The 25,144-nt window shown below is 39.0% G+C and overlaps 1 protein-coding gene across 3 annotated transcripts in view; it reads right to left on the bottom strand.

The window, feature by feature from the left end:
* PCDH19 (protocadherin 19) overlaps nucleotides 1-25,144 on the bottom strand; it is a 107,530-nt gene that overhangs the window by 21,111 nt on the left and 61,275 nt on the right. For 2 of the 3 annotated variants that reach the window (XM_007467968.1, XM_007467967.1), the window contains one exon: nucleotides 20,616-20,788. In XM_007467968.1, the coding sequence (XP_007468030.1) occupies nucleotides 20,616-20,788 (173 nt within the window). The remainder of the gene's footprint in view (nucleotides 1-20,615; nucleotides 20,789-25,144) is intronic. The other variant, XM_007467969.1, reaches the window with a different exon arrangement.

Below are 25,144 nucleotides of genomic sequence, written 5' to 3'. Positions count from 1 at the left end.
GGAAAGAGTAGATTTATTATGCACCAGATATAATATTCCAAGGTAGGTTGTCGGTTCCCCCATTACATTTAAGATGGAATTGCCTTCACAAAGTTTCTAACATATTCACAGGCATTGCATAAAGGAAGGTTCCCCTGGAGTTCAATGGACCTTTTATTTCCACCTATAAATAATAAGTGCTCTCATGAATTAATTCTCATTCCTCTTTTCTCATCTCATTTCCTTTGTCTCCATTCCATAGTATTCAACACATCTCTGCCCTGCCCAAAATATCCTCTTGTCTTACCATTCTGCTCAGACTTCATTTCTCTTCCTTTAGCTTTGTAGCCTTTCCTCATCACATCTGCCTAGAAACTCACACCTCCAGGGAAGCTACAGGGAGGCAATCAGAAATAACAGCAGTGGCCAAATCTCTGACAGAAAATCCACCAATATGAAAAAGGCCTGTTCCCTGGGACATTTCCCACTTCCCACCAAGGAACCTTCAGAGTAAGCCTGATGGTTCTGTGGGGGCACCTCCGAGTATTAGAAACAGCTGTGTCTGGAAATTCCTTAGCCAGATATGTTACCAGAACCCCTTACAAGAAAAACTTGAGGAGAGGAATATTATCTGTACAACTACATAGTCTGCACACCCTATAAAAGAGCCCACATTTCCCCATTAGGAGAGTGAATGGTTAACATTTATTGTAAAACAAAATTTTAAGACAATTCCCTCAAATTCTAAAAAAGTTGCCGTGAATTTTATGTCTGCCAAAAAAAATCAGAAGGGTATTCAGTAAACCACTCAACTATTTGCTCACTGGAAACGCAGTCTAATTTAACACTGGCCCTCTCCTGTCCTTCACGTTAGTATCATTGGGCCATCGGCCAAGGCCTAGAGAAGTGGTAAGCTTCATCTTGGTGAATTGGAATCTCTAGTGTTAGATATAGTCAGCCTAACTAAGGGGAACTACAGCTTGCCAAAATCTACAGTCTCCCTGTCTGTTCCACCCATCAAATATGCTTAGAAGTCCCAAGGCCCAAGCCCAGCAGTCTACAGATCCCAATCAACTATCAATAGCTTAAGTGTAAGTGACTGTAGATGAAGTACAAGCCAAATGTGTTTCCTTTTTAGCTTCAGGAATTCCAGTGCTATTATGGCACCCATAATTCTCATACATAATGATTCAGACAAGTATTCAGGAGCTAAGTTTTAAGGGATGCTCTGCCTATGCTACAATTACAGCATTCAACATAACACTAATAGGCATCCCAGTCTCGAGTTCCAAGGGCACCACATGCACAGTATTGACAGGATTACCCCTCCCATCCCTGGTTAAATATTATGGAAGATGTAGGGGTTCTCATATGCCCTGATGCTAGTCTGGAGGCCTGTTTCTGCCTCTTCAGGCTCCCACAGCTAGTGAACAAAGGAATGCATGTGTATACGTTATAGCCTAGAACTCTCTAGTGGGTCTCTTATTTCCCTAACATCCTAATATTGCATCAAATGTTAATTTATTGAATTTTTCTTCCCTTTCTATTCTTGAACACTACCCATATGATTCAAACTCAGTGCTCTATCAAATTATCTTTTCTTCTCAAACCAGAGGCTTCCCATCCTATAAAAGAATATTCCATCTCAGAGACACTACTTCAAAGTGAGCTGCTCAGGAAAACAGTTTTTCAATAGCTAGTTGTATCAGGAGTGAACCTAACTGAGTTATCCCTAAATGCAGCAGCATCCCAGTGCATTTAAAGGGTAGTGCTTTATTTTCTTCCTTGATCGGGACCATATCTTGACATTCATATCCAGAGGAAAGCCAACTGCCTTGTGTTAACTATCATTGACCCTGCTCCAAGAATAACCTGGAAAATCCAAGGCATGGAAACCTGGCATCTCTTCAGAAAGCCCATACCTTGGGGCTCAGGTATATGCATGCCCATGTGCCTCTTTAGAGGGATAGAACAATTACTAGGTCCCAGACTCTATTGAACTGAGCAGAGCTAACTTTGTACATAATTGTGGGTGGAGGGTGGGAATGGAAAAGTTGGATAATCCATAATATTTGTATTTGCTGTGGGGAAACCACAGTTCCTTTCACAATAATAGTGATCATATATTAAAAGTCTTTAGCATTATTGAGCTAGTCATTATTTAAACAAATCTCAGGAATAAAACTGAGTTCAGATATCAGAACAAATCAGTCCTTTCCAAAGGCAATATTCTTCTGCCTTTGCTTCCAGTGAACATGGAGAGAATCAAACTGAATATAAATGCAGCTACAATTTCACTAGACATTTTCTTTTCACTGTCATATTTAATCTTTGAGGGTTCCTTATTTTGGCCAACATCTTCCATTTCTTTGTTTCCTAGCACCATAACTGGAACATATTTGAGGATGTGTCTTTAGATTTTCCTAACCTTTGCCTAGTTTTTATCCCCTACTGATAAGAAGCTATAAGACAATATAATTAACACCAGCTGCCCCATCTTCACTTCTGACTCTAGGAGCTGAGCAAGCCAACCTCACAGTGTGTGGACTAGAGTGGGTAGAAGAATGTCTGGCTCCAGCCCAGCCATGGTGGGCCTCTCCCAAATTGCAATCCTCCTCTATTAGATAATACCTAAGTTCTTCAATCATGTTTACACAGCTGGAACTGTGCAGACCCTGAAAATCATGCAAAATGCAGACTGCTTAAAACTGCTCCCTGCTTCATTCTAGATTTAATCCTGTTTATCCAAAGAAGAATAAATGCATGTATTAAATTCCCAGCACTGGGGTAACGGCTACCAGGAAAGAAAACTCCCCTTCCTGCAGCATCCCACAGGTGTGAGGCTTTATGTCTGCTAGTAAGTAAGCAGCAGCCAATACAAGTTCAGTCCAGTAGGAAAAGCAGTAATAACAGGAAACACAACCAGTCACATCAGAAAACAATTCACTGTGTGACTACAGTGAAAAACTACTTCTAGTGGAGAGACTGGCACTACCTTAGTGAGGCACAGTTTCTAGCCATTCTGGCCCTTGAGAGTATGGGTGAGTCTGCTCTCCCCTTCACAGAGCCCCCACCCTGAGTTTGTCATGTTCCTGCTGGCCAACACCAAGGAAAACCCTCTACACAGCTCCATCAGCTCCAAAAGTAGAGAACAGATAGAATGTAAGTTTGGTCCTAGGCATTTGACAACCATTCCTGCTGAGGACCTAAAGTCATAGGGACTGGTGAAGAAAAATTTTAGCATTGCTAATTTTGGGGGTACAGAAAAGCAAAGACAAACCATGCTGATGCAGCACTGTGTCCAAAGGCAAGCTTCTCTCCAGATAGAATGAGGTGTATGTAAGTCAGATCTACTGGAGCAACTCAAGACTTAATCTGCTCCTTGCCAAAGGGAAGCTTACCACCCTGCAGCACACCTGAAGCCAGCTTCTCTCAGTGAAGTGTGCATTTGAAAAAGGCACCATCCCTCTCTCCCAGAGGCAGTGTAGCATAGAGTGTAGACTGTAGGCTCTGGAGCAAGACTGCCTGGTTCAAGTCCCAGGTCTACCACTTAATAGCCCTATCGGGAAATTACTTAAAATTATTCTCTGTGCCTTAGTTTTTTTTCTTCTATCTGTAAAATAAGAGTAACTCCACTGACCTCTTGGAGTTGTTGGGATGGTTAAAAGTAAAAATGCATGTAAACCAAGCTAAAGAGTACCTGGCACAAAGGAAGAACTCCATACATGTTTAGGTCAAGAAGCTCTAACTCTTTGGGATAGATGGAGTCCAAGCTGGCCTTATCCTTAGAACACGTAGCCAACTACTGGTGGGATATAAAGGAAGGGATGCTGGGAAAGAGCCCATGTTAAAGAGATCACCCTCATCAGGCTGCCTTGGTGGCCCAAATGCCACCATTAATTATTCCCTTGTGTTACCATCATATTAAGATATCAAATGCTATTTGGAAAGAGAGACCAATGAATTTAGCAGATCCCTTGGAATAATTAGGACCTTGGGGAAATGGAACGTGAAACAGATAAGTTTATATGTGGGAAGTAGGAAACAAAGCCTGAGAATGCAGGGCCCTGAGTGGTGACAGAAACTAAGAAAACCCAAGGGGAGCATTAGATGCCAGTGTTCCCAAATGGAGGGGAAGGAGAAGACAGATATAGTGGCATGATAGACACAATTTTGCCAAGGGCTCGCCCTCGCATACTCCTTCTGAGAATATGAGCAATGCTCTTTTCCTCTGTGTTATTTTTCCTCCTAGGCACAGAGCTAATTCTGACTCTCTGCTGCAGTAGAGCTCATCACTTAAGGGGGGAAAAAAAAAACCACACATGCAGAATGCATTCAAATTTAAAAAACAGACCTCAGAAAGGAAATATTGACAAGATGCCTAATATGCTAAGTATGAGGAATTAAATTGAATGAGGCACTTGGGGCGGGAAAGCAAAAACAGGCTGCACCACACACATTTGGAACGACAGTACTAAACCGACAATACAAAATGCTTTCAGTTGATTAACAGGGAACATAATATGAGAGGGAAGATGGAGTGGAGTGGAGAAGCTGACTTGATATCTTAGATGTAAGGGCAAGCTATGATAAGTGCAATTCCCAACAGTTAACAGTGGAAGTGAGTAATCATAAAATTAAAGGCCAGAGGGGCAGATAACATCAAAGCACCTATGGAAAAACAGCAATTTCTTTCTAAAATACAGGTGTACATAAAAGTAAAACAAACAAAAAAAAACAATGGGCAAGAAGGTTTCTTAGGAATTGAAGTGGAGAATCTGTGAAATGGACAAATGAGAGCCATTTAATTCAGGGACAAAGTATATTTAGGATCTTTCCTAAATTCCCCATTTCATGTGAATTAAGACCCCCAAAGATTGAAAGGCACCAGAGGGAACAACTCTGGTCATCAGATTTGGGAGTTCCATCACCAGGAGTTGGGCTAGTAGTCCTGAACTAATGAACAGCTAAGAAATTGAAAGAAAGAGCTAATCATTCCATTTGGGGAAAGGCAGAAGCAGCTGCCAAAGCATCAGAGAGGGAACAGCTGTGTTCTTCAGTTAGGGGAAAGACCTAATTAAGTTGAAAATTTCAAACTATTCAGAAATCGATGATTCAGTAAGGGAGAAGGAAGATGAGAACATGAATCGGGTGTAAAAGGAAAGGAGGACCATTTTCACAAAAATGCACGCACTTGAAAGCATAATTAAGCTAAACACATGCAAGCAAAAGTCAAAGACAAGGAAGAAACTCAGAATGTTTAATACAAGCTATCTTCACCAATGTTTCACCCTAATTTCACTTGCCACGATGGAAGGATTTTTACAACCCAAAGTCCCATGACTGAGTCATATTTCCCATCCTGGCTTGGTCTTTAGAAATACAAAGGAAAATTCAGCCAACATGCCTTCTACTTCCCCAATAATCCTTTCATACTAAATGAAAATTAAAGAGTCATAAAGTATCAGCAATAATGAGCCCTACAAATCATTCCAGTCCAGACTCTTCATTTACAGATGAGGAAACTGGGGCCCAAAATGAGGAAGTAAGTCGCTTAAGATCATAAATGGAGTTAGTAACAGATCCAGGACTTGAATTCAGATGCCTGAATCAGGGCTTTTCCCAAAACAACAAAAACCACAATAAAAAGAAAAAAAAAAATAGAAAACACCTTAATAAATACCGGGAAGTCCTCAAGTCCATTCTCTATGTCTGCATCTTTATTCCTGTCCTGCCCCTAGGTTCAGTAGAACCTTTTTTTTTTAGATTCCATATATATGTATTAGCATATGGTATTTCTTTTTCTCTTTCTGACTTACTTCACTCTGTATGACAGACTCTAGTGAAGAATGATCACAGGGTGTTTTAACAATGTGGAAAATATTTTTTAGGTCATCTTTGAGAAATGACTATCACCAAAATGCCCATACAGTACCACAAAGAACAAGCCAATCTAGAATGACTGGATCTCAGCAAGCTTGCAGTCCAATAAGTGAAAAAGAATGAAACCATATGATAAAACTTAGGACATTTATCTTAATGAAAACATTTGACCCAAAATAGCCCAGATCAGAGGAAATGATGAGGGGAACAGAAGCTAAAGATTTGAATTTCATCAGGCATTTTTTCAAGCCCCAACATGAGCAAGAAATCATCAAGGTTAGAGGGAAGGAAACTTCAAGAAGACTCAAGCTGTGATTCAATTGAAGTGTTGTGGTCAATGGAATTGCCAGTGAAACAGATTACACAGCAGACCAACTCAAAGAGTAAAATGTAAGAAACAAAGGCCAATATCTATATAGAAAGTGAAAGGCCAATATCTATATAGATATACTGTAGACACACCCAGGTACTATAAAACATGCTCCCTGGGCTAGTTAGGCACATTTCTTTCCTCCCATCTCATAGTAATGCTTCTGACTCCCTGATCTTTCTGGCTTCACTGCCATATTCTGCTGCAATTTCCCTAAGCAACATATCTTCTAAACTGGAGGAGGTAGCCCTTTAATAACAGGAATGAAAATCTCCTGCCATCCCAATAGCCTTTGAGATTTCAAATGGAAAAACAGAACAATGCCCTGGAGTCACATAACAAATCCAGGAAACACAAACTCTTCTGATCCTTGCACTGTCTTAGAGTAAATCATTCACCTCCGGCGTCTGTAGAAAGGGGTGGATGAGAACTGCCCTGGGGATCAAACATTGGTGGCTGGCATCTGTTGTTTGGTAGTGTTCAGAGCAATGAACTAATCAACATTTGTTCACTAAGGGTCTTCTCTAGTCATAGGAGTATGCTATGAGCTGTGTGGGAGGAGGAGAAAAGTAATAAAGAAGGCAACTCTACTAAATGCAAAGAAGCCATAAAAATCTCCCATAAAGGAACACTGAACCACTACAACCAAAAAAATTCTTACTTGATGTCATTGAAAATATCTCTGTTTTTCATAAAAATGTAATGCTGAAAGAGAAGCTGTCCCTAGAAGAAAATAGGATGGAATTAGGCTGAGTTTAAAAGGGGGAGGGTTGGAGAAATAACTAAATAAGAAACATCAAAGGAAAAAGGTGGGGGAGGGAAGAGGAGGAGGGGGAGGGAAAGGCTACTGTAAAGTGAGCAGTTTACAACTGACCCCATAGAAGAAAGGACACCAGATTTGGCTTAGAGTATTAGATTTTAAGAAGAACAGATTGACTGTGAGAGGTGTGACATAGTAGCCAAGGAGGAGGAGTCTTAAACATTGTTTAAGGAAAATGAAGACAGTTATCAACTAGGTATAGCCAACTTGCTTAGGAAAAGAGGAATGCACAGACATTCTAAGTTCATTGTGTCCTTAGACTTATTTGGCCTCTAATACTAGGGTGAAAAGCCCCTCCCTTGGTAGAACTTCACTGGTCCTTACTTTTTAACTGTAATTTTTCCTAAAATAGACAAGTGGCCTGTTACTTCAGTTTGATTTTCACCCCATGCTTCATGACATTGCCATTGAGCAGTTTCCAAGAAAGGAACGCCAAAGGGAGAAAATTAAGATGAAAGAGCAATTACCCCTCAAAGCAAGCACCCCATACTGTCTGTTAACTTGAGTATGGCACTCATTACAGATCCACTGGCAAATGGCTGTGTGCTCAGGAATCTAAAAAGATTGTTCCCAGAACCCAAAATGCAGAATAAAAAGAGCTTGGAAGTTGAAAGGTCCTAACAATTACCAACCCCCTCATTTTACATTTTAAAAAAATAGGTAAAATGCAAATTAATGTGATATAAACTGTGTGTATAGTTGTTGAAGAGGTACCAAGTAAAGGAGAGATCAGTCAAGAATGGCTTCTTACAGGACTTAAATTTTGCCCAAGAGGATTTTAAAGTAAGAAAGAGATATGGATAAGTGAAGAGGGGAAGTAAGCCAAGAAGGTGAATGATTTCATTAGCTTCATCTTACCACCATGATTCTTTGTGTGTCTACTATAAGAAAGGTACTTATCTAAGTTTTTTACATGCATTATCTCATTTAATCCTTACAATCACCCTATAAGGTAGGTACTACCAATAGCCTCTGTTCTACAGATGAGAAACCCAAAGACTGGACAGGACAAGTAACTTGCATACAGTTGCACAGCTATGAATTTGTGGAATATAATGAGAACCAAAATCCCCTGACTCTCAGGTCAGTGTTTATCTGCTAAACTAGATTGTGCTGATAGTAAAGTGCTCAGGTCAAAAGGTCAAGCAGGAGACAGGCAGAGAAAAAAAAATAGCTGATCACAATTACATTGTACCAAGAAAAAGTATTATACACATATAAATAGCACTTTGGTTATTGATCCTAGCAACATTATTGCAACATTGCTCATCAGCCTCTCTATAAATATATGAATTAAGATTTTGAGAGGTTAGTGACTTACCCAGGGCTCTGTGATGAATAAATAATAGAGTGAAAACTATAATTCTCTTTCCCCTGGGCAACATGGTATTAAATCATTTTAGGGCTATAATGATCTTTTTAGCATTTCACAATATCATGTGGATTTGGATTTTTAGAAAGGCAAAAATTATGCCCTTCCAGTTACAGTGATCATAGAATGTTATGTTCAAGCTAGGGAAGTTGGTTTTCTTTTTCAGAATCTGCCTTTTTTAAACACAGTGCGTGTTCCTGTGTTATAAGTCTTTTTTGCATATCCCTAATTCCACACTAGTCTCTGTATGTGTTCTCACTCTCTCCCTCTCTCATTCTTTCTGTCTTTCTTGCTTTCTCCATCTCCATTTATTGGCAAACACAAACATAAGGTCCCTTATAAGCCAAGGCATTTTATGACACAAAACCACAGCCTGCCAGCTAAATTCAACACACTATAACCAGTGAAGATGAGCTACCTGACTTACCTTAATATAAGACAAACAGCTCTAAGCAAGGCATGAGGAAAAAGAAAAAGAAAATTCATTTATCAACTGTGTATTTGAGTGGCTCTCTCCTGGCATTTATATAGAGAGGATTTTATAAGGGGCTTCGGCTGAGTTTTTTTCTATCATTAACAAATTCATTTTTTTCATTACAAAAAAGAGGCAGAAATCCAAAGGCACATAAATTCCCATCATTGCTCAGATGACATTGTCCCCATGGGCCTGCTGTGAGCTCATTCATATGACAAGGAGATATGACCTTTCAGGTAGGAGCTGGGCATTTTTCAGTCCATTGGCAGAAAAAAAGAATAGAAATGATCCTTTGCAGGGTGACTTCTAGAGGAGAACTAGAAATGAAAAATGTATCTCCTCATTTATTTTTTAATGAAAGTCTGGGCATGAGGTAGAAACAAACAAACAAACAAACAAAAAAGAATCAAAATGATGGCCCATTAGCCATTTAAGAGCAGTGAGGCAAGAGAAGGAGAACAGGGAAGGATAAAGCCCCTGGGGGTTGGAACATGCACATTTTTGCAGAGGGAAAGCAAAGCAGAGTCAATGCCAACAGAAAAGAACTAGTACTTTGCTTGCCTCACCACAGGTGTTCAAGAATATGTGCATTTTGTAACATAGATTAACATGGACCTCTCTTTCAAATTCCACAGTGAAACCAAGCAGGACACTGTGGGGCTCCTGGGCACAGAAGCCTTTCCATGTCCCCCATTTCTTGTTTGTAGGGAATAGAATCCAGCCTCCATGACCTTCCCTGAGTTTCAAAGGGCAGATTCGAACAGTTGCTAATCAGGGAAGGGAGGGGATGCAGAGGCAAAGGAGGAGCAGCCAAGAAACAATAGTGCAGCCTTATGGCAGGGTCCTGGTTCTGCCTCAAGGATACACATAACAATATCTTTGAGCTCTGTAAAGAACTAAAACCCTCAACAAATGGAAGATTTTAGCATTCTTCATTCCAGAGAAGATCACAGTTTGAATAATCTAGAGAAACTCATCAGGAGACCACCTGAAACCAGATTAAAGGAGTGCAGGCCCTGCATGCACCCTGATCCTCATCAGCAACCCCACTGTTGAACCATTGCTATAAATCTCCTCACCAAATCCTCCCAGGTTGGGACACACAGTTTTTGAGGCATGAGCCTGCTGTGTCCTCCTTTGCCTGGCAAAGCAACAAAGCTATTCTTTTCTACTTCACCCAAAATTCTGTCTCGAAGATTCTATTTGGCACCTGTGCACAGAGGCCAAGTTTTCAGCATCGATAAGAACCTTTAGTGGACATCCTTTAATTTCTCAAACCAAAGTCTGGGCTAATTCAGAAACATGACGTGATAGTGAAGGCAGCTTTTCAGCATTCAGATATTTCACAGCGAGTAAATCAAATAATTATCCAGCATTCATTTGGACATTGATAGCTGTGGGTGAGCTCATGAGGCTGTCATCTTTGGCACTCCTTTTCTGTGCTTCCCCCCACCTGTTGAGACTCAGTCTTCAATATTCTAGAAACCACCCACACACACACACCAAATTCCAAACTTAGAAACAATCTAATAGCGGTCATTTACAACTTAGTGTGAATTTGAATAAATGCATTCCCTCTTCCCATGGGCTGCTTGAAATTTGAGCTATAATTGTAAAATGAAATGCCTGACCCTCTGTTAAAGGTATCATAGATAGCAGCAAGCAGATGAGAGGCTCTGGACAGTGGTGTCCCTGAAATCATGGAAAGCAGATATTTCACTGACTGAATCTCTGTAGTAATAATAGCACTTTTTATTTTTGAGCACTTACTATGTGCCAGGAAGTAACACTAAGTGCTTTACCTGGATCATCTCACAACCATCCTGATAAGTAATTTCTATGTTTACTCCTATTTCATAGATGAGAATATTGAGGTTTCCAAAAAATAAGTAATTTGAGTAAGGTTAATAGCTATTAAGAAGCAAAGATAAGCATGGAACTTAGATCTGTCTTATTCCAAAATCTGTAGTCACTATGATGCTATGCTTGCCTTCAGATTTACAGGCAGACTAGTGGTGTCGATCTTGAAGAGAATGGAACAGGGTAGAAGCTGGACTTGCTTATATTAGTTGGAGCCTGAATTGATGGGACACTGTCTGTCTGGAAAACTCTAATGACAGTTAGAATTCTCCGGTTTACCTATGAGGATTAGCTAGATAGTCTGTCTGGATTATGCCTCTCCTGTCCCTACCAACCTTACTTTCAACCACAGATATTTGTATCTTATTTCATTTATCTCAACTCTTCATTCTAACCTTGTCTACCTTTCTTAATCAGCTAAGATTCTGATTTTGAGTCTCATTTTAAATGGCTGTCACTCCTCTGTTAGCTTTTTAAAATTCTACACTTGTCTCCCTCTCAGGGTTGCTGTAATAGATAAATGAAATAACATGAACTCCCTTTCACGATGATTTTGGGGACTTTTCAGGACTTCAAACATTCTATGTTAAGTGGAAAATTAAGATACCAAAGGGGGCTCTAAGTAATGCTGCAGGTAGAATATTAGATTCTGTGTCTGCGTTTCTGGTATAGGTATTTTAATCTCTAAGGATCCTACATAATTAACATTAGGCTTCTGGAAAAAGTACCACTTTTCTAAATTAAATAAAACAATGTCTAACTTTGCAAATCTCACTTATTTAATAGACAGCCAATTCCTCATCTAAAGGTTCTGTCCCCTAGGATCATGTAAGTTGTTCATTTTAGATAATTTTTCTTTACGACAATGAGAGAGAAATGAGGCAGTTAAAGGTGCTGTAGATGGATAAACAAAAGCACAGGATGAAGACATGAGTCCAACAGGTTTTGAACACTTATCTCACAATGCTCTTTCCTCAGTGACACTTATTTCTGGGTGTGGAAACTATCAACGAGGGAGTGGGATGGGGGACAATAGCAGAAAGGAATGCTGCTCCTTCATCTTCATCATGCAAATGTAATCGTTTGAATGTTGGGTAGGCCCAGTTGATAACCTATCATTTTTACTTAAACAGCTCTTTAAATATAGAAGACTTCCCCCCTCCCAACAGTACAGTTCTCATTCCTTGGCTCATCATCCTGCAGAAAATAAGCAAAACACACCTCTAACGCCCTTAGGCAATCAAGAGGAACTTAGCTCAACGCAGAAGGCAGACAGGGAGTCTGGCAGACAGGGTTACAGCCTGGGAATGGGTACCTTCAGACCATCAACCTATAATGTTGGTAGAAACATCTGCCACCCACTTCAATACCACCGGAATCCAGAGAGCATTATAAATTATACCAACTACAGAAGCAACTTTTTCTGGCATTTTAATTGCTGGAACATTAGAGATTAATTAAGCAAACCTTACTTAAATGGCAAGTCAGTCATTTTCCTCCATGAGGGGCACCATACTAATGGAAGCCTTAAAGTAGACTGTGTTTCTTTGAAAACTGGATTTTAAACCAAAGATACAAAGCAGATAGTTTTATGAGTCTCTAATGAGCGTCACAAAGGAAACACCAAAAGGTTAATAAAAGATGGTTAGTTTGGAATGGTGGTTTCCTGGTGCCAGCTCCAGCAGCTCAGTCTGTTTGCAAACTCATTAGCTGCCTAGATTGATTATCAGCTGAATTCAGGAAGTGCTCACTTGCTGTGTTAGCAGAAAGCTAGTGTGATTCGATACACCTACCCTACCGCTAACTAGGGCCCAACAGTAAGGTAACATTTTCTGCAGTCAAATAAGGCAGGTTTTCTTTGCCTTCAACTTCAGTTGACGTCAATCATAAATCTGAAAGTGTTTGGTGAAGCTCTGAGAGGCATAATGAAACCTTCTAAGTTGACAGTTGGCACAAACAAAGGTCTGGCTCCAGGTCTTTAATATCCAATTTGTGCATCGACACCATATTTCTGAATTCTCATTTTGCCGCTAAGCAAAATCATCCAGTGTAAGAAAACCCAAACTTAATAGAGTACTCACAGATAATCACTCAACTTCTAAAATGTACAGTTTGATGGGCAGTGAGTCAAGCAAAAGAATTTGCACTTTGGGTTTCACTCTGGACTTTGCCATTGATTTGTGTTCTGATGTGAATAAAGTTTTCAAATTCTTGGTGCATCAGTTTTTCTTCCAGAAAAAAAAAAATGGAACAGATATTTACATGAAGCATGTCTGCAATAAAATGGGTCCTTGAATTAAACGGACTAAATTTTCTAGCTAGTGATGATAATAATAATAGTTCCCCAAATTTAAAATAGTTCACATTTGCATATGAATCATGGTTCAGCTTCTGCATCTGACTTACTTTAGTTTATCAACAGTGGGCAACCTGACTCTTACAAGCTGGAGGTATTTTTCTTTCCAATAAGCTGATTTTTAAATTAAATTAAAATCAAAACCATTCTTTTTGTTCACCTCCCAGATTAGAGCAACTGACAGCCTCATTAATGATTAAAAACAGCAGGTGGTGATGTCTTAGAACAGTTTGACCAGTCTGAGTATCTTGGAACCTCTACCATTCCTCTTTTCCCCCTTTTACACTTATTAAAAAGGAAAGATTCTATTGTTCACACAGGTTGGAAACTCCACAGGGTGAAAGAGGAGGGAAGAAAGCAAGTGGTCAAACATCTATTATTATGCAACCTAAGGACAGAAAGGAGAGACTATATGAGCTTAGAAGTGGGGAAAGCGGCCACACATTGGAAAAATGTATCTCTGACACTGGATTTGAATATGCAAACTCATGGCTGGGAAGCTGCCTTGCTGTAATCAACTAAGGTTACCAAGTTTCTCCAGGTGATTATAGTAGTGTTTGTTTACAGATATCTATTCAAAGGGAAGCGGTATAATAGGTTATGCTTTTATTTTAAAGTAGATTACAGTTGCACTCCTGCATGACTTAGAGTCTAGTTACGAAACCACAAATTAGAAAGAATCTAAGGCTTAGCTAACTGGGGTAGGGGGAGATGAATGTGTTTTTAAGGTTTTAACTTCTTCCAAACTGAAAATCTCCCCGTTCAACTAAGAAAGGAACATAAAGAGTCTCATTTGCCATGAAAATGGATATTAAAGATTTAAAAGAACTAACAATAAGATGGTGTCATCTATTATTTCAGATTTAACAGTTTATAAGTTTGTTGTCTACACCGTTGTGAAGAATAATGGAGTAGAATTGTTATTTCTGATAACAAGGAACCCACAAAAGACAAAGTGTCTCTCATGAGGCCACCTCAATGAGACAAAACTTTGAATGAATTCATCCAGAGTTCATTGTATGACACACTCCTTTGGCCCCTTCTGAATTCACTGCCTTTCAAATCACCTCTGCTACCTACCATCTCACCTATTCCTCTAACTACAAGAGTAGATCTTCGGGGTGCACGTTTTGGGGTGAAGTCCAGTGTTCACCATAAAACCTAAAATCCCACAACACCCTTCTGACTTTGTCACTTGCACACAAATGTCTAGTCCCAAAGGATTTGCTCCAAAACAACTCTAGAGACTGGTATCTCACTGATAATCTCTTTATGAGAAGCCGTGGGGAACTTCTTTGTATTCTCTCTGCATGGCAGAATAACTAGTTGGCAGGGAGGCGGTTCCATTCTGCCCAATTGCAAAAGCATCTGTTTTGTCTACCCACTTTAAGCTGTGTGTAAGCCTCTAAAAAGTAACTTTTCTGATGGCTCTAAAAGCCAGTTCAAACCTTCTCCAATTTGGTGCCTGGTGATTTTTCCATGGTTGAAGTTTTATTGGGGGGTAAGCCTTGGGGTAGGAATAGAAATTGAAAATACTTTCTTGTCAAGCCACATTTCAAAAGTGGATGTGTCAAATTAGCTTTCCTTGGCCCAAAATGAACAAACAGGCAATGAGCCACCTGGTGAAGACAGAGACCAAAAATACCTGGGGCAAAGACCTGATCCTGGATGACAAAAAGCATCTACAGTAAGAAAGGAAAGCCATCTCACAAGTATTTTGCCTACAGTGCAATAAAGGAATAATACATGATTTTGGTATTCTTGAAATTGCTTTTTAAATTATGACTCAATTCTTCATATTTATTTCATAATAAAAGGGTTAAAGGGAAGATGACAGAAAAAATACTTCATAAGTATTTAAACAGAAAGTTCAGATTTATGTTTTCCCATCCTGATGGATTTTATTTATGGTCCTTAACCATCTTATGATAGGACAGAAATAATGTTAAATAGATTGAGAGACCCAAAGAAAATAATGATCTTGATATTTCAGTGGACTTTTTGAGTATGTGAATCAACCATATGATCTAGCCCTATACAACAACTTGATTTGCTTCTCATCTGTTGTCCTATTGGCAATGTCCCTACTTATCATGGCCTACAGAACTTGCTTCATCATGAAGCAATTGGGAAAAAATTCACCTAGCAAATCACATAGAGCATAATTTTATCTTGCATACTATGTCTGAGCCTGGCTTCCACTCTTCCTCCAAAGGGATCCCATTACACCAAACTGTCTTTTGAAATGCACTTTGCTTTCCAGCTCAAATAATCTTAATTAATTTCTTCACTGATCCTATGCAGTCTATTCCATACTGGACCATTTGTGCTATTGGATCATAAACTCCTAGAGAATGAAACTGCTAATTGTTCAGTGTGCTCCCTTTAAATAGCCTCCATCCTCCAATGCTTTCCCAGTGCTCAGAAATATAGAAATTCTTAGTGCCAGCCAGTAAAGAAAGCACTTGGCATTTACTCTCGTGATGAGTAATGAATCCCATACTACAGGTAATTATTAATAATAATAAATTTTAAAATCGACAATGACTATGAGACAACTAAAAGTTCCAAGTGGATCAGGAAAACATTATTATATTAAGAAAAGGAATAGTGCTTTTATTTCAAAGCAGATGAACAGAGCTGTCCTAAAAGAATTCTCTGACCAAAAGGCCCAGGCCAAAATAATGCTAGTAAACAACTGCTAAGAGTATGGATGTTTCCATTAGTTAACGACAACATTTTATTCTAGCGGCTACCTTGCCAATAAAATGTAAATAATGCTTTGGAAGGAGTTCAATTATCTGGTGCAGCAATGTAGTTGAAATAAACAAAAGCATCCACCTGCCACTTCTCTTCCCACCTACCCAGCCATTGCTGAGACTGAGAATGGATAAAGGTCCTGTATGTCAGAATGAAAGGGAGACTGGGTATTGAGTATCACTGAGTACCTCTTAACCAGCAAGGTAAGTGGGCATGTCAGAGATTAAACCAACCATCTTACAATGACAGTAACTAAAAGTAAGCAGGAAGTTCAATCTCAGAATAGATGGATTTAAAAAGAAAATGTTTAACATTGTGACACTGTTCAAATTAGAACATCAAGAACCTTTCGTGATACTCTTACTAAAAATAAGATCTTGAGTGTAAGTCTTCTTTTATTGTTTCTTTTGATTTATTGGCACAATATTAATAAGGTTTTTATTAGTCCCAGGCTCTATTCTTATGATGATTTCTAAAATCAGAAAGAATTATTCATTTCATCGAGCTGACCTTGGTCACCCCAGTAAAACCCGGATAAGCATAGCTAAAAAGATAACTTTCACAGTCAATAACAGAAGTAGTTGACACATTCCCAGAGCCAGACATATAGTGGGAACTCCAAAATATTGCTGAATGAATGAATAATATATATCTATGCATGGATTGTTCCTGTCTGGTTAGAATGCTGTATACCTAATGCAAGATGAAAAAAACCTGCAAGTCATATATATATAGAAACACTGTATACATATACATTACTGTGTTCAAGTAATTAAACATTTTACCTGGTATATTTTCAAGAGGCTAAAGACACCTTTAAAAGATTCTATATGAGCAAAACCAGGGGAGAAATAACAACATGAATTGTAAAACAGTATATCTAGCCTGAAAGATGCTAATTCAGGTCCAGGGGGAGCTAATCAACCTCTTTGTTGAAGTAAAGATAAAACTTTTTGACAGCAAATGCTATTCTGATAAAATGGAATTTTCAATTACTCTATGAACATCTGGTTCATGCTACCGTTTCTGGAGCCCAGCAGCACACTGCTTTGCAATGTCACAAAATATTCTCCATTGAGAACTCCCTATTTTGCTAAGAGATTAATTGAAATGAGTGTTTGGAAATTTAGTGAGGTGAGAGGTGAGTCAGGGGATAGGTAAGAGGATAAGGAAAGGATGTTTAGTCACTGAATCATAATTTCATTAAAAGCCTAGAGGAAATTACATTACACATTGTTGATAGAGTGTTGAAAGTGTAAACGTCTTAATACACCTGTGGCTGAAAATAGAATATGCATAGTACGCAGTCTACAGAACATTTTCATGGCTAATTTGCAACAGTGGTTACATTAGACACAGATCAAGTTCTTCAAATCCACGTTTTACACAACAAACATGTTAAATGATATTCAGGCAATGAAACTAGCAAATAAACAAGTTTAGGAACATACAGAAGAACCTACACTCCCAGAAATAAAGCAATCATTATATTGCATTTTGGTGATTTTAGATGTCAAAATCAGCTAGATGTCATCACAAATTTCTGTATGTTGCTTCCATTTGGTATCAATTAGCATGGGAGGGGAAACCAATTCAGTGTTGTAGTGAACTCCAAATTAGGTGCATATTACAGCAATTAGAGTCATCTTTTCAGCTGATGAATTTATAATCAATAATTAAAATCTTAAGGTAAGAGATTGAGTGTGATTTGAAACAAATTAGTTGGGCTTGGGACTAGTATGTACGGTTCTAAGACATGAACCTATAAACTCTAATTTCATATCAGGACTACACATTTGAGTATGCATAATGGGATATCCAAATCATCACAAATGGGCATGCAAAGAAGCAAGAAGACAAAAGCCTCTTAACCCAGCACTATTCAATCCAAAAATAACCCTGACAGGAAGAGATTCAAGCCCAGTGAAACCCCCAATTGTGCAACAAACCCATGAGCCTCTGGCATCTCTGACCACCCTACTTTTTGGCTATTCTTCTTAGAGATTGTCTGCAGAAATTGCATAGGGAGAAATTTTTGTCCCTGCCAGAAGGTGGTAATTTTACCAAATAACTCAAATTCAGGGAGGGAAAACAATGGTTAAAAGATTTGAGTGCGACTCCCCAGCTTAGCACCAAATCACATCAGGAACCAGATCAGGTGGTAAAATCTGCTGAGTGATAACACTTACTTGTTCTCAAGGCACTCCGAGAGCTATAGAGAGATAGCATTGCAAAAAAGTGCCATATGCCAGTAGAAGTACAGGATAAAGAATGTTCCATCACCTTCTTTTCTGGGAAGCCATGACAAGAGCTACAGTATGGGGGACAAGCTGAGACATATTATTTCAAAGGCACTGCAGATGATAAATGTAATTCAGTCACCTGGCAACCAGGAAATTCAGCTCAGCCAGTTCATCAACCCACTGACCTGGTTTTAGGCTTGTCAAGAGTGATACCAGGATTGATAATAATCCAGAAAGAAGAGATTCCTGCCATTCCATCATATCTCCACCCTGACCCAGCTCACAGATGTGTTTGGTTGGGGCAATCAAAATGCAATCAGTCAGTGATTGTCTTTCAACCACTGTGCCTTAGGATAAAATGAAAAACATTTATTATATGAATCCAAGTTTGAGAAAATGCTAGAAAATGTTAATTTTTGAATCATTGCTATTGTTTGAGGTAGCAATATTCAACCCAAGTAAACTGGTGACACCACCTATGTGGCTAGCCTAGAGTTGATTGGGGATACAATTAAGTACCATTATGGAAAGCTCAGTAGTACTGGGATATCATAAGGTAGAGCCAGAGATATAAACAAGGCCTGAATTCCCTTTGTAACTAAACTTTAATGACTCAACCAAATTGAAAAGAACAAACCCGAGGGTTGGTTCAAGGTTTAGCCACTGCTAGAATAATGGAAAAAATGAAGATACATAGATAAGAATCGAATATTGACAAACAAAATGTAAAAGTGTTGCCAAAACAGAAGAGCAAAAAACTGTGTGTGTGTGTGTGTGTGTGTGTGTCTGTGTGTGTGTAATCCCCATCTTAAATATAGGAGAGTCTTGGGATAATGCCACACATTTGCTTTAGAAATCTCATTATTACAAATCTACAGTATCTGTACACAATACATCCCTTTTGTAAGAAACACTCTCCCAGAAAAATTAGCTGCAGTCCACTGGTACTATTTTCCTGGAGACATGTGACAAAAAACTAAAACAGATGTTGTTCTAGCCAGGCACAAAGTGAGAATCAATTATGACTATTTCTTTTCCTGGACTCATTTCATTTTAGAGAGCATCTAACTAAAACCCTTTCTGATACAAATGAAAAAGCATTTCTTTGAGACACAAGACTAGTAAATGATACATATCAGTCTGTATCCTGTGACACGCTGCTAATCCTCTGGGAATCAAATAGCCTCTGTTTCAGTTATATAAATGTTTAATTTTTTCATCTTTAGTCTTAGTAAGATTACCCAGAAAGTATATTATCTCTGCGGATGGCACCACTCACCAATGAGAGAAGGCAGCAGTGCACAATCGGGAGTGACATATATATTATAGACTTTGACACTTGGATCTGCTGGGGAGGGGATGGACTAAACAATTTAATAGAATCTACAGTGACTAACTTCTTCTCCATGGAAAACATTTTATTTTGTGGATCTTACATATTTTTTTCCTTTGGATTCATTTACAAGACCAAAACAAAAGCATTTAATGATGTTTACAGTGAAATGAAACAGCTGAAGACCAGCACATAATCACCATATTTTGTTTTCTCATCTTTAAGTCTTTTAGCAGTGGGGCTTCCAGCTGAGCTTGCGTCTAGCTTCTCTCAAGACATAGTCAAGCATTCTGAACCTTCACTGAGCCTAAACACCAAGCTGAATTCATAGTCCTTAATTGAAAAAGACAGGCTGTTTGCCTAGTATGTTTGCATCAGTAAAACACTGAAAATGACATTTGTTCCCAAGTCCATCTGAACATTCTGCCTTAGCTGAACTCTGCTAATGTTTCTATACCCTGGTTTATGCTTGGCTCCTCTTGCTAAAGCATATGTGGCTGAGTTCCCAAAAATAGACTCTTCTTCATACATGAGGATGCCGCTCCTGACATGTGCTTTGAGGCATTTTTGACATGCACAGAATGTTACACTAAGTCAGCCATGTTTTCCTACCCTGGTCTCTCCTATGAACAATGGCATGCATTTGCATGGTAGCTAGAGGGATTTGGCATCACAGCCCCATAGACAAAATGGGAAGTTTTGTACTCTCTCCTCAGTAAAGAGTATGCAATCTGTGGTCAGAGAACAGAGTCTCTTTCTGGGTAAAGTTAACCAACTTGATATGGAAATAAAACTCACCCCTTTGGTGTCATAAGTGCTGTGTTCTCTGCAACTCAACTGATCAGTCCAATTCATGTACTAAAGCAAAAAGAGGCATTTATTCCTAGTGAGAAGGCATCTGCTAATTTCCTATGTGTGCAGTGCAGTTATGATTGATGAGTATGTATGCAATATGTATAGGTAGTTGGTTTTTTAAATGCCTGAACGTTATATGATCATATGGGATCCACTCATGGAGGGTGAAGAAGAGTCTGGACAGGTGTCAGGACATCTCAAAACCCTGTAGGAAAATACACTCATTACAGTAAAGTAATGCAGTGAGCCTCCAAACATCCTGGGTTCTTTGGAATCTATGGTTGCAACTTACAGCCGATCAGCCCTTACCATGGTCAGGCATCTGGGATCCCATGGAGGTCACACTGGTGTTCAGCACATCATTGACAGCAGTGTCACAATACAGGCTTCGCTGGACATCATGCTCACTGTCAGTCTGGTCACTCTCCTCATGGCCGCTATCCTTCAGGCTGTTGCCCTCTAAGTCCTTGAAGGTGGAGCTGCTGGGTTAAAGAAAGAATGATAATTTATAACTGTGATAGATCTGATTTTTAAAACTCTTTCAGAGTCAGGATGATGTCAGCTCTGTGGTGAGGCCAACAGCAACTGGATTGTCCAACAGGGCAGGAGGAAGAGAAATTTCTGTTTAAAGATCACGGAACTTAACATTGTAGAGAGGTTTCCACTACTGGATGCTGATGCAGCTAATACTTTCATTCACTTATCTTCATTGCATCACTACAGGCGAGGCGGAAGAAGCTACAACTCTGAAACAACCACCTGCAAAAAATATCATCATTTCAGAAGGTTTTTTTCTCTTTTTATATAATCAAATTAAAATAATAACAGCTAATGTTTACTGAGGGATTACTGTGCATGAGGCACTGTTCTAAGTGCTTGACATGAGTTAACTATTTTAATAATCACAACTCTATAAGAGACAGATGCTATTAATATTCACATTTACAGGTGAAGAAAAGAGAGGCACATGGAAGTTAAATAACTTGTCCAAGGTCACATAGCTGGTTAAAATGTAGCAGATCTAAGACCAAACCCAGGCAGTCTAGCTGCAGAGCCTGGACCCTTAAACACTATGTATACTACCTCTCCAAAGATATCTACTAACCAACTGCGAAAATGAAAGTGGAAGAAATTGAGGTAATGCAATTCAAATAGAAAGGGTTATCAGGATCAGAGAACTCAGGTCAGTTTTAACTGAGAAAGGTTGAGGGACAGAGTCAAAGAAAATGAGAAGAGGTAGGAGCTGAGAAGAAGAGAGCCTTCGTGCATGGAAAGCAGACAAAAGTGAGAACCAGAGAGTGAACTCTAAGGAAACTGTGAGTGTAGCTATGCTAAGAACATGGCAACTTGCAGCTCAAGACTTTGTGTGTAAATTTTTCTTGCACCTATTAAATCAATCCACCATTCAATGCACTAAGCATACTACCCAAAATTCCCACACCATTTCTCACGAAATAGAGAACAATACATTAGGTACTTCCATAGAGGCCCCATCTGCTATTTCTAACAGTTTGTGTGTCCTGACAGAATCTGCAGCTGTGCTCCACCATGGACCATAAATTATGCATCTGAAATACCTAGTGAATGGGGAATCCATTCCCTAGTCAGTGAGGAAGCTGCAAAGGCATACTCAAGAAAATGTGTTGTTGTCTCAACAAGGGAGAGTGACACGCTTGTGAATTAGGACAAGTCTCAACAGACCTACTCTACCTCTGAAAAGGGAGCCCTGTGGAGATGACACTGCAAACTCGCTTGATCTGCTCAACCTTGAACCTCCACAGGCCTGGCTCTCTGAAGCTTTGATAAGAACATTCAGTACATACGATGAAGAGCTATGCCATGGACACAATGGCTGCATTGTCAATCTCCACACTTGGTCAAAAAGAAATCACAGCAGATTTTTAACATATGACCAACCTAGATGTAGAATGCTTGCTGCCCTGAATATGAAAAGGAAAAGATCAAAAGAGCAGTAACTGGAAAGCCATAATTGTCAGAAAATGAAGGGAGGAAGGGGGTGAAGCATTGACCTGTTTGCTAATTATTTTCAGAAAGAATAACTGAGCATCAACTGTATTAAAACTAAAATCACTCAATAGGCCAACTCACTCAGCTCCTCCAAATTATGTCATGCAGCTACTCAGCCCTATGGACCCACCAGGATGCAGTTCTATTCAAAAATCAATCATCTTATGAGTCTTTTATGGTCATTAAGACCAAATGGAAACACATGCTTTAAAATGTGTCACCACCTCTAGTTTTATGGCACAGATTTGGAGGCTTCCTGTAAATACTAATCACACAGCATGAACAGATTCAAAGTTTGTTTTTTAGAAAAAAATCTGGTCCTGCCCACATGCACCCCTGCACCTCAGGAGAAAGGAAACCTGCCTGGATGGTATTACTGGTTCCTATATTTTTATAACAAATAATTTTTTGACCTGCATTTCTGCTATCTGAAGCATGTGAAAATTTCTTTAATCCACAATGCAAAATTGTTACCTTAAACCACAGAATTCAACCCTGAATTGACTGCATTTCAGCAGTTGCTAAAACTTGCTTGAGACATACGATGGTGAGGGGTGTAGAATAAGGACAATGCAATTAACCATCCCTTAGAGCAAGGTTCTCAACCTTGGCACCATTGATATTTTGGGCTGCATAATTCTTTGTTGTGGGTTGGGGTGTGTGTGTGTCCTGTGCATTGTAGGATATTTAGCAGCATCCCTGGCCTCTACCCACTAGATGCCAGTAGTGCCCCTCCCAGAAGTTATAACCAAAAATGTCTCCAGACTTTGCCAAATCACTCCCAGGTGAGAACCACTGCTCTAGGCTCTTTAAACTCTATTCCTGTAGCATATTAGATTTCCTGACTGTAGTGGAAAGAGCACTGAACTTGAAGTCATTAGAACAAGTGATAATCCATAATCTGCCACTTCATCTATGGGAACCTGGGCCTGATAGCTAATGTCTTTGTGCCTAGACTTCCTTGTCTGTAAAATGCATTTGCTGGGAATTCCCTGGCGGTCCAGTGGTTAGGATTCCATGCTTTCACTGCCAAGGGCCTAGTTGGGGAACTAAGTACATCATTGTTAATCAACTACACTCCAATTTAAAAAAAAAGAAAGAAAAAGAAAAAACTTAAAAAAATAAAATGCATTTGCTAAAACCTCTTTCAAGAGGCCATTTTGAGGACTCAATGAGATAGTTCACATGAAGTACCAGGTATACACAAATGCTCAGTAAATGGTTATTGTTTAATATGATCATTACTCCCATATATGGTAATGCTTTCATTGAGTTACAATTAAATATTATGTCCATAGTCTTTTTATAGGATTGATATAGGAAATGTATATATAAAGAATGTTTCTATATCTTCTATAAACTATAGTCAGACATTGTCCACTATGTTAATTTCTTCTAAAATTCAGGGACAGGAAAAAAATTCTCCTGTCAAATGTGTATCCTTCCTTTATTAAAAAATGAGAATGACATGCTCTTGTATACTTACCTTTCTGTCTTGGCTTCTCAAAAGCTTCAAGGAAAATATAATGTTTAATTGCAATGAGTTACATGCCAGGGATCTCTACTTAGCTTCTTGTAATTGGTTTTGGATCTGTCTTTTAAATTTTTGATCATCGTTTTTATATGCATCTAAATATTATAAACCACCTCGGAGCTTTTGGTTTTTTAGGTAGAAAGAAGAGAAATAATAAAATAGTGAAGAATTGGCTACTAGGACTTAAGGGACTGGTAAGGAGAAAATAAGTCATATATTCTCTAAAGAAAAAGCAAGGAGTATTAACCCCCTCCCCCAAACCTTAGAATAGTTAACTTGTTTAAAGCTCAGTTTGCCCATCTGACAAACTAAGTACCACTTACTCTCTAAGTACCACTTTCTCTCTCTCATCCTGTAAGGACATTTAGTGGCTTAATGAATGGATTTCTGTAAGGCAGTTTAAGAGAGTAAGTAAGATGCTTCAAATTGTAAAACAGCCTGGTAAATGGCCACTCACCCAAAACAAATAACAATTTATGCCAGGCATAAAAAATGCTGATTCCACTTGCTTTATTGCCTGTGTACTTCTTGGGAGATGAACGACTTGTAAACCAACTTTTGTGGGACAATAAATTAGGGTTCTTTTTGCAATGGTATTGTAAATACAAATGTTTCTATTACTTGCTCTGGTGGCCAAAAGAGGGACACGTTTGTCTGAGAAAACTTAGAACAAGATTCTGCACACAATAATTACTCATAAAATTCTTGATGAATGATCCACATACCCAGGAAATACCTTCTGAGAATGAGAAAAGAGTGACAGTCAAAAGAGAAGGGAAACTATATTTAAGAAACATAAGGAAGATCCCAGAGTGGTTCCTAGACCACCTGTATCACAATCACCTTGGGAACCCGTGAAAACTGGAGATTCTCCAGGGATGGAGCTAGAGACTCTGCATTTAACAAGCCTCCCAGGAGATCCTAATGCACCTAAAACGACAGAAATTGCAGGTTTAAGGGAACATTTAATGCTAGTTTTCAATGGAAAAATGATGAGGCGTTTTTTTCAACTTTTTTCCTCCATTCCTTCAATAAACATGTACCAGCATTTGTTATAGACAAGGCACCATACCAGGTGCTGCAAAACCCCAGGACAATTTGTGTGGAAAAGGAAAGCACTATGCATGGTTTAGGAGCAAATGCTCATTTTTTCCCCCACACTGCTTCAGTACCATGTTTACTTCCTGTTTTATTTTCTTTGAGCTATAGCCACATGCACTGCTTGATATTGCTCAAAAAGCACTGCAGAAGCGGGTATCAGACAGCGCACAGAAAA

The sequence above is a fragment of the Lipotes vexillifer genome, unplaced genomic scaffold (assembly GCF_000442215.2).
Source record: "Lipotes vexillifer unplaced genomic scaffold, Lipotes_vexillifer_v1.1 scaffold152, whole genome shotgun sequence".
Taxonomy (NCBI): Eukaryota; Metazoa; Chordata; class Mammalia; order Artiodactyla; family Lipotidae; genus Lipotes; species Lipotes vexillifer.
The sequence above is the reverse complement of the archived record's forward strand: the minus strand, read 5'-3'. Positions and strand labels throughout refer to the sequence as shown.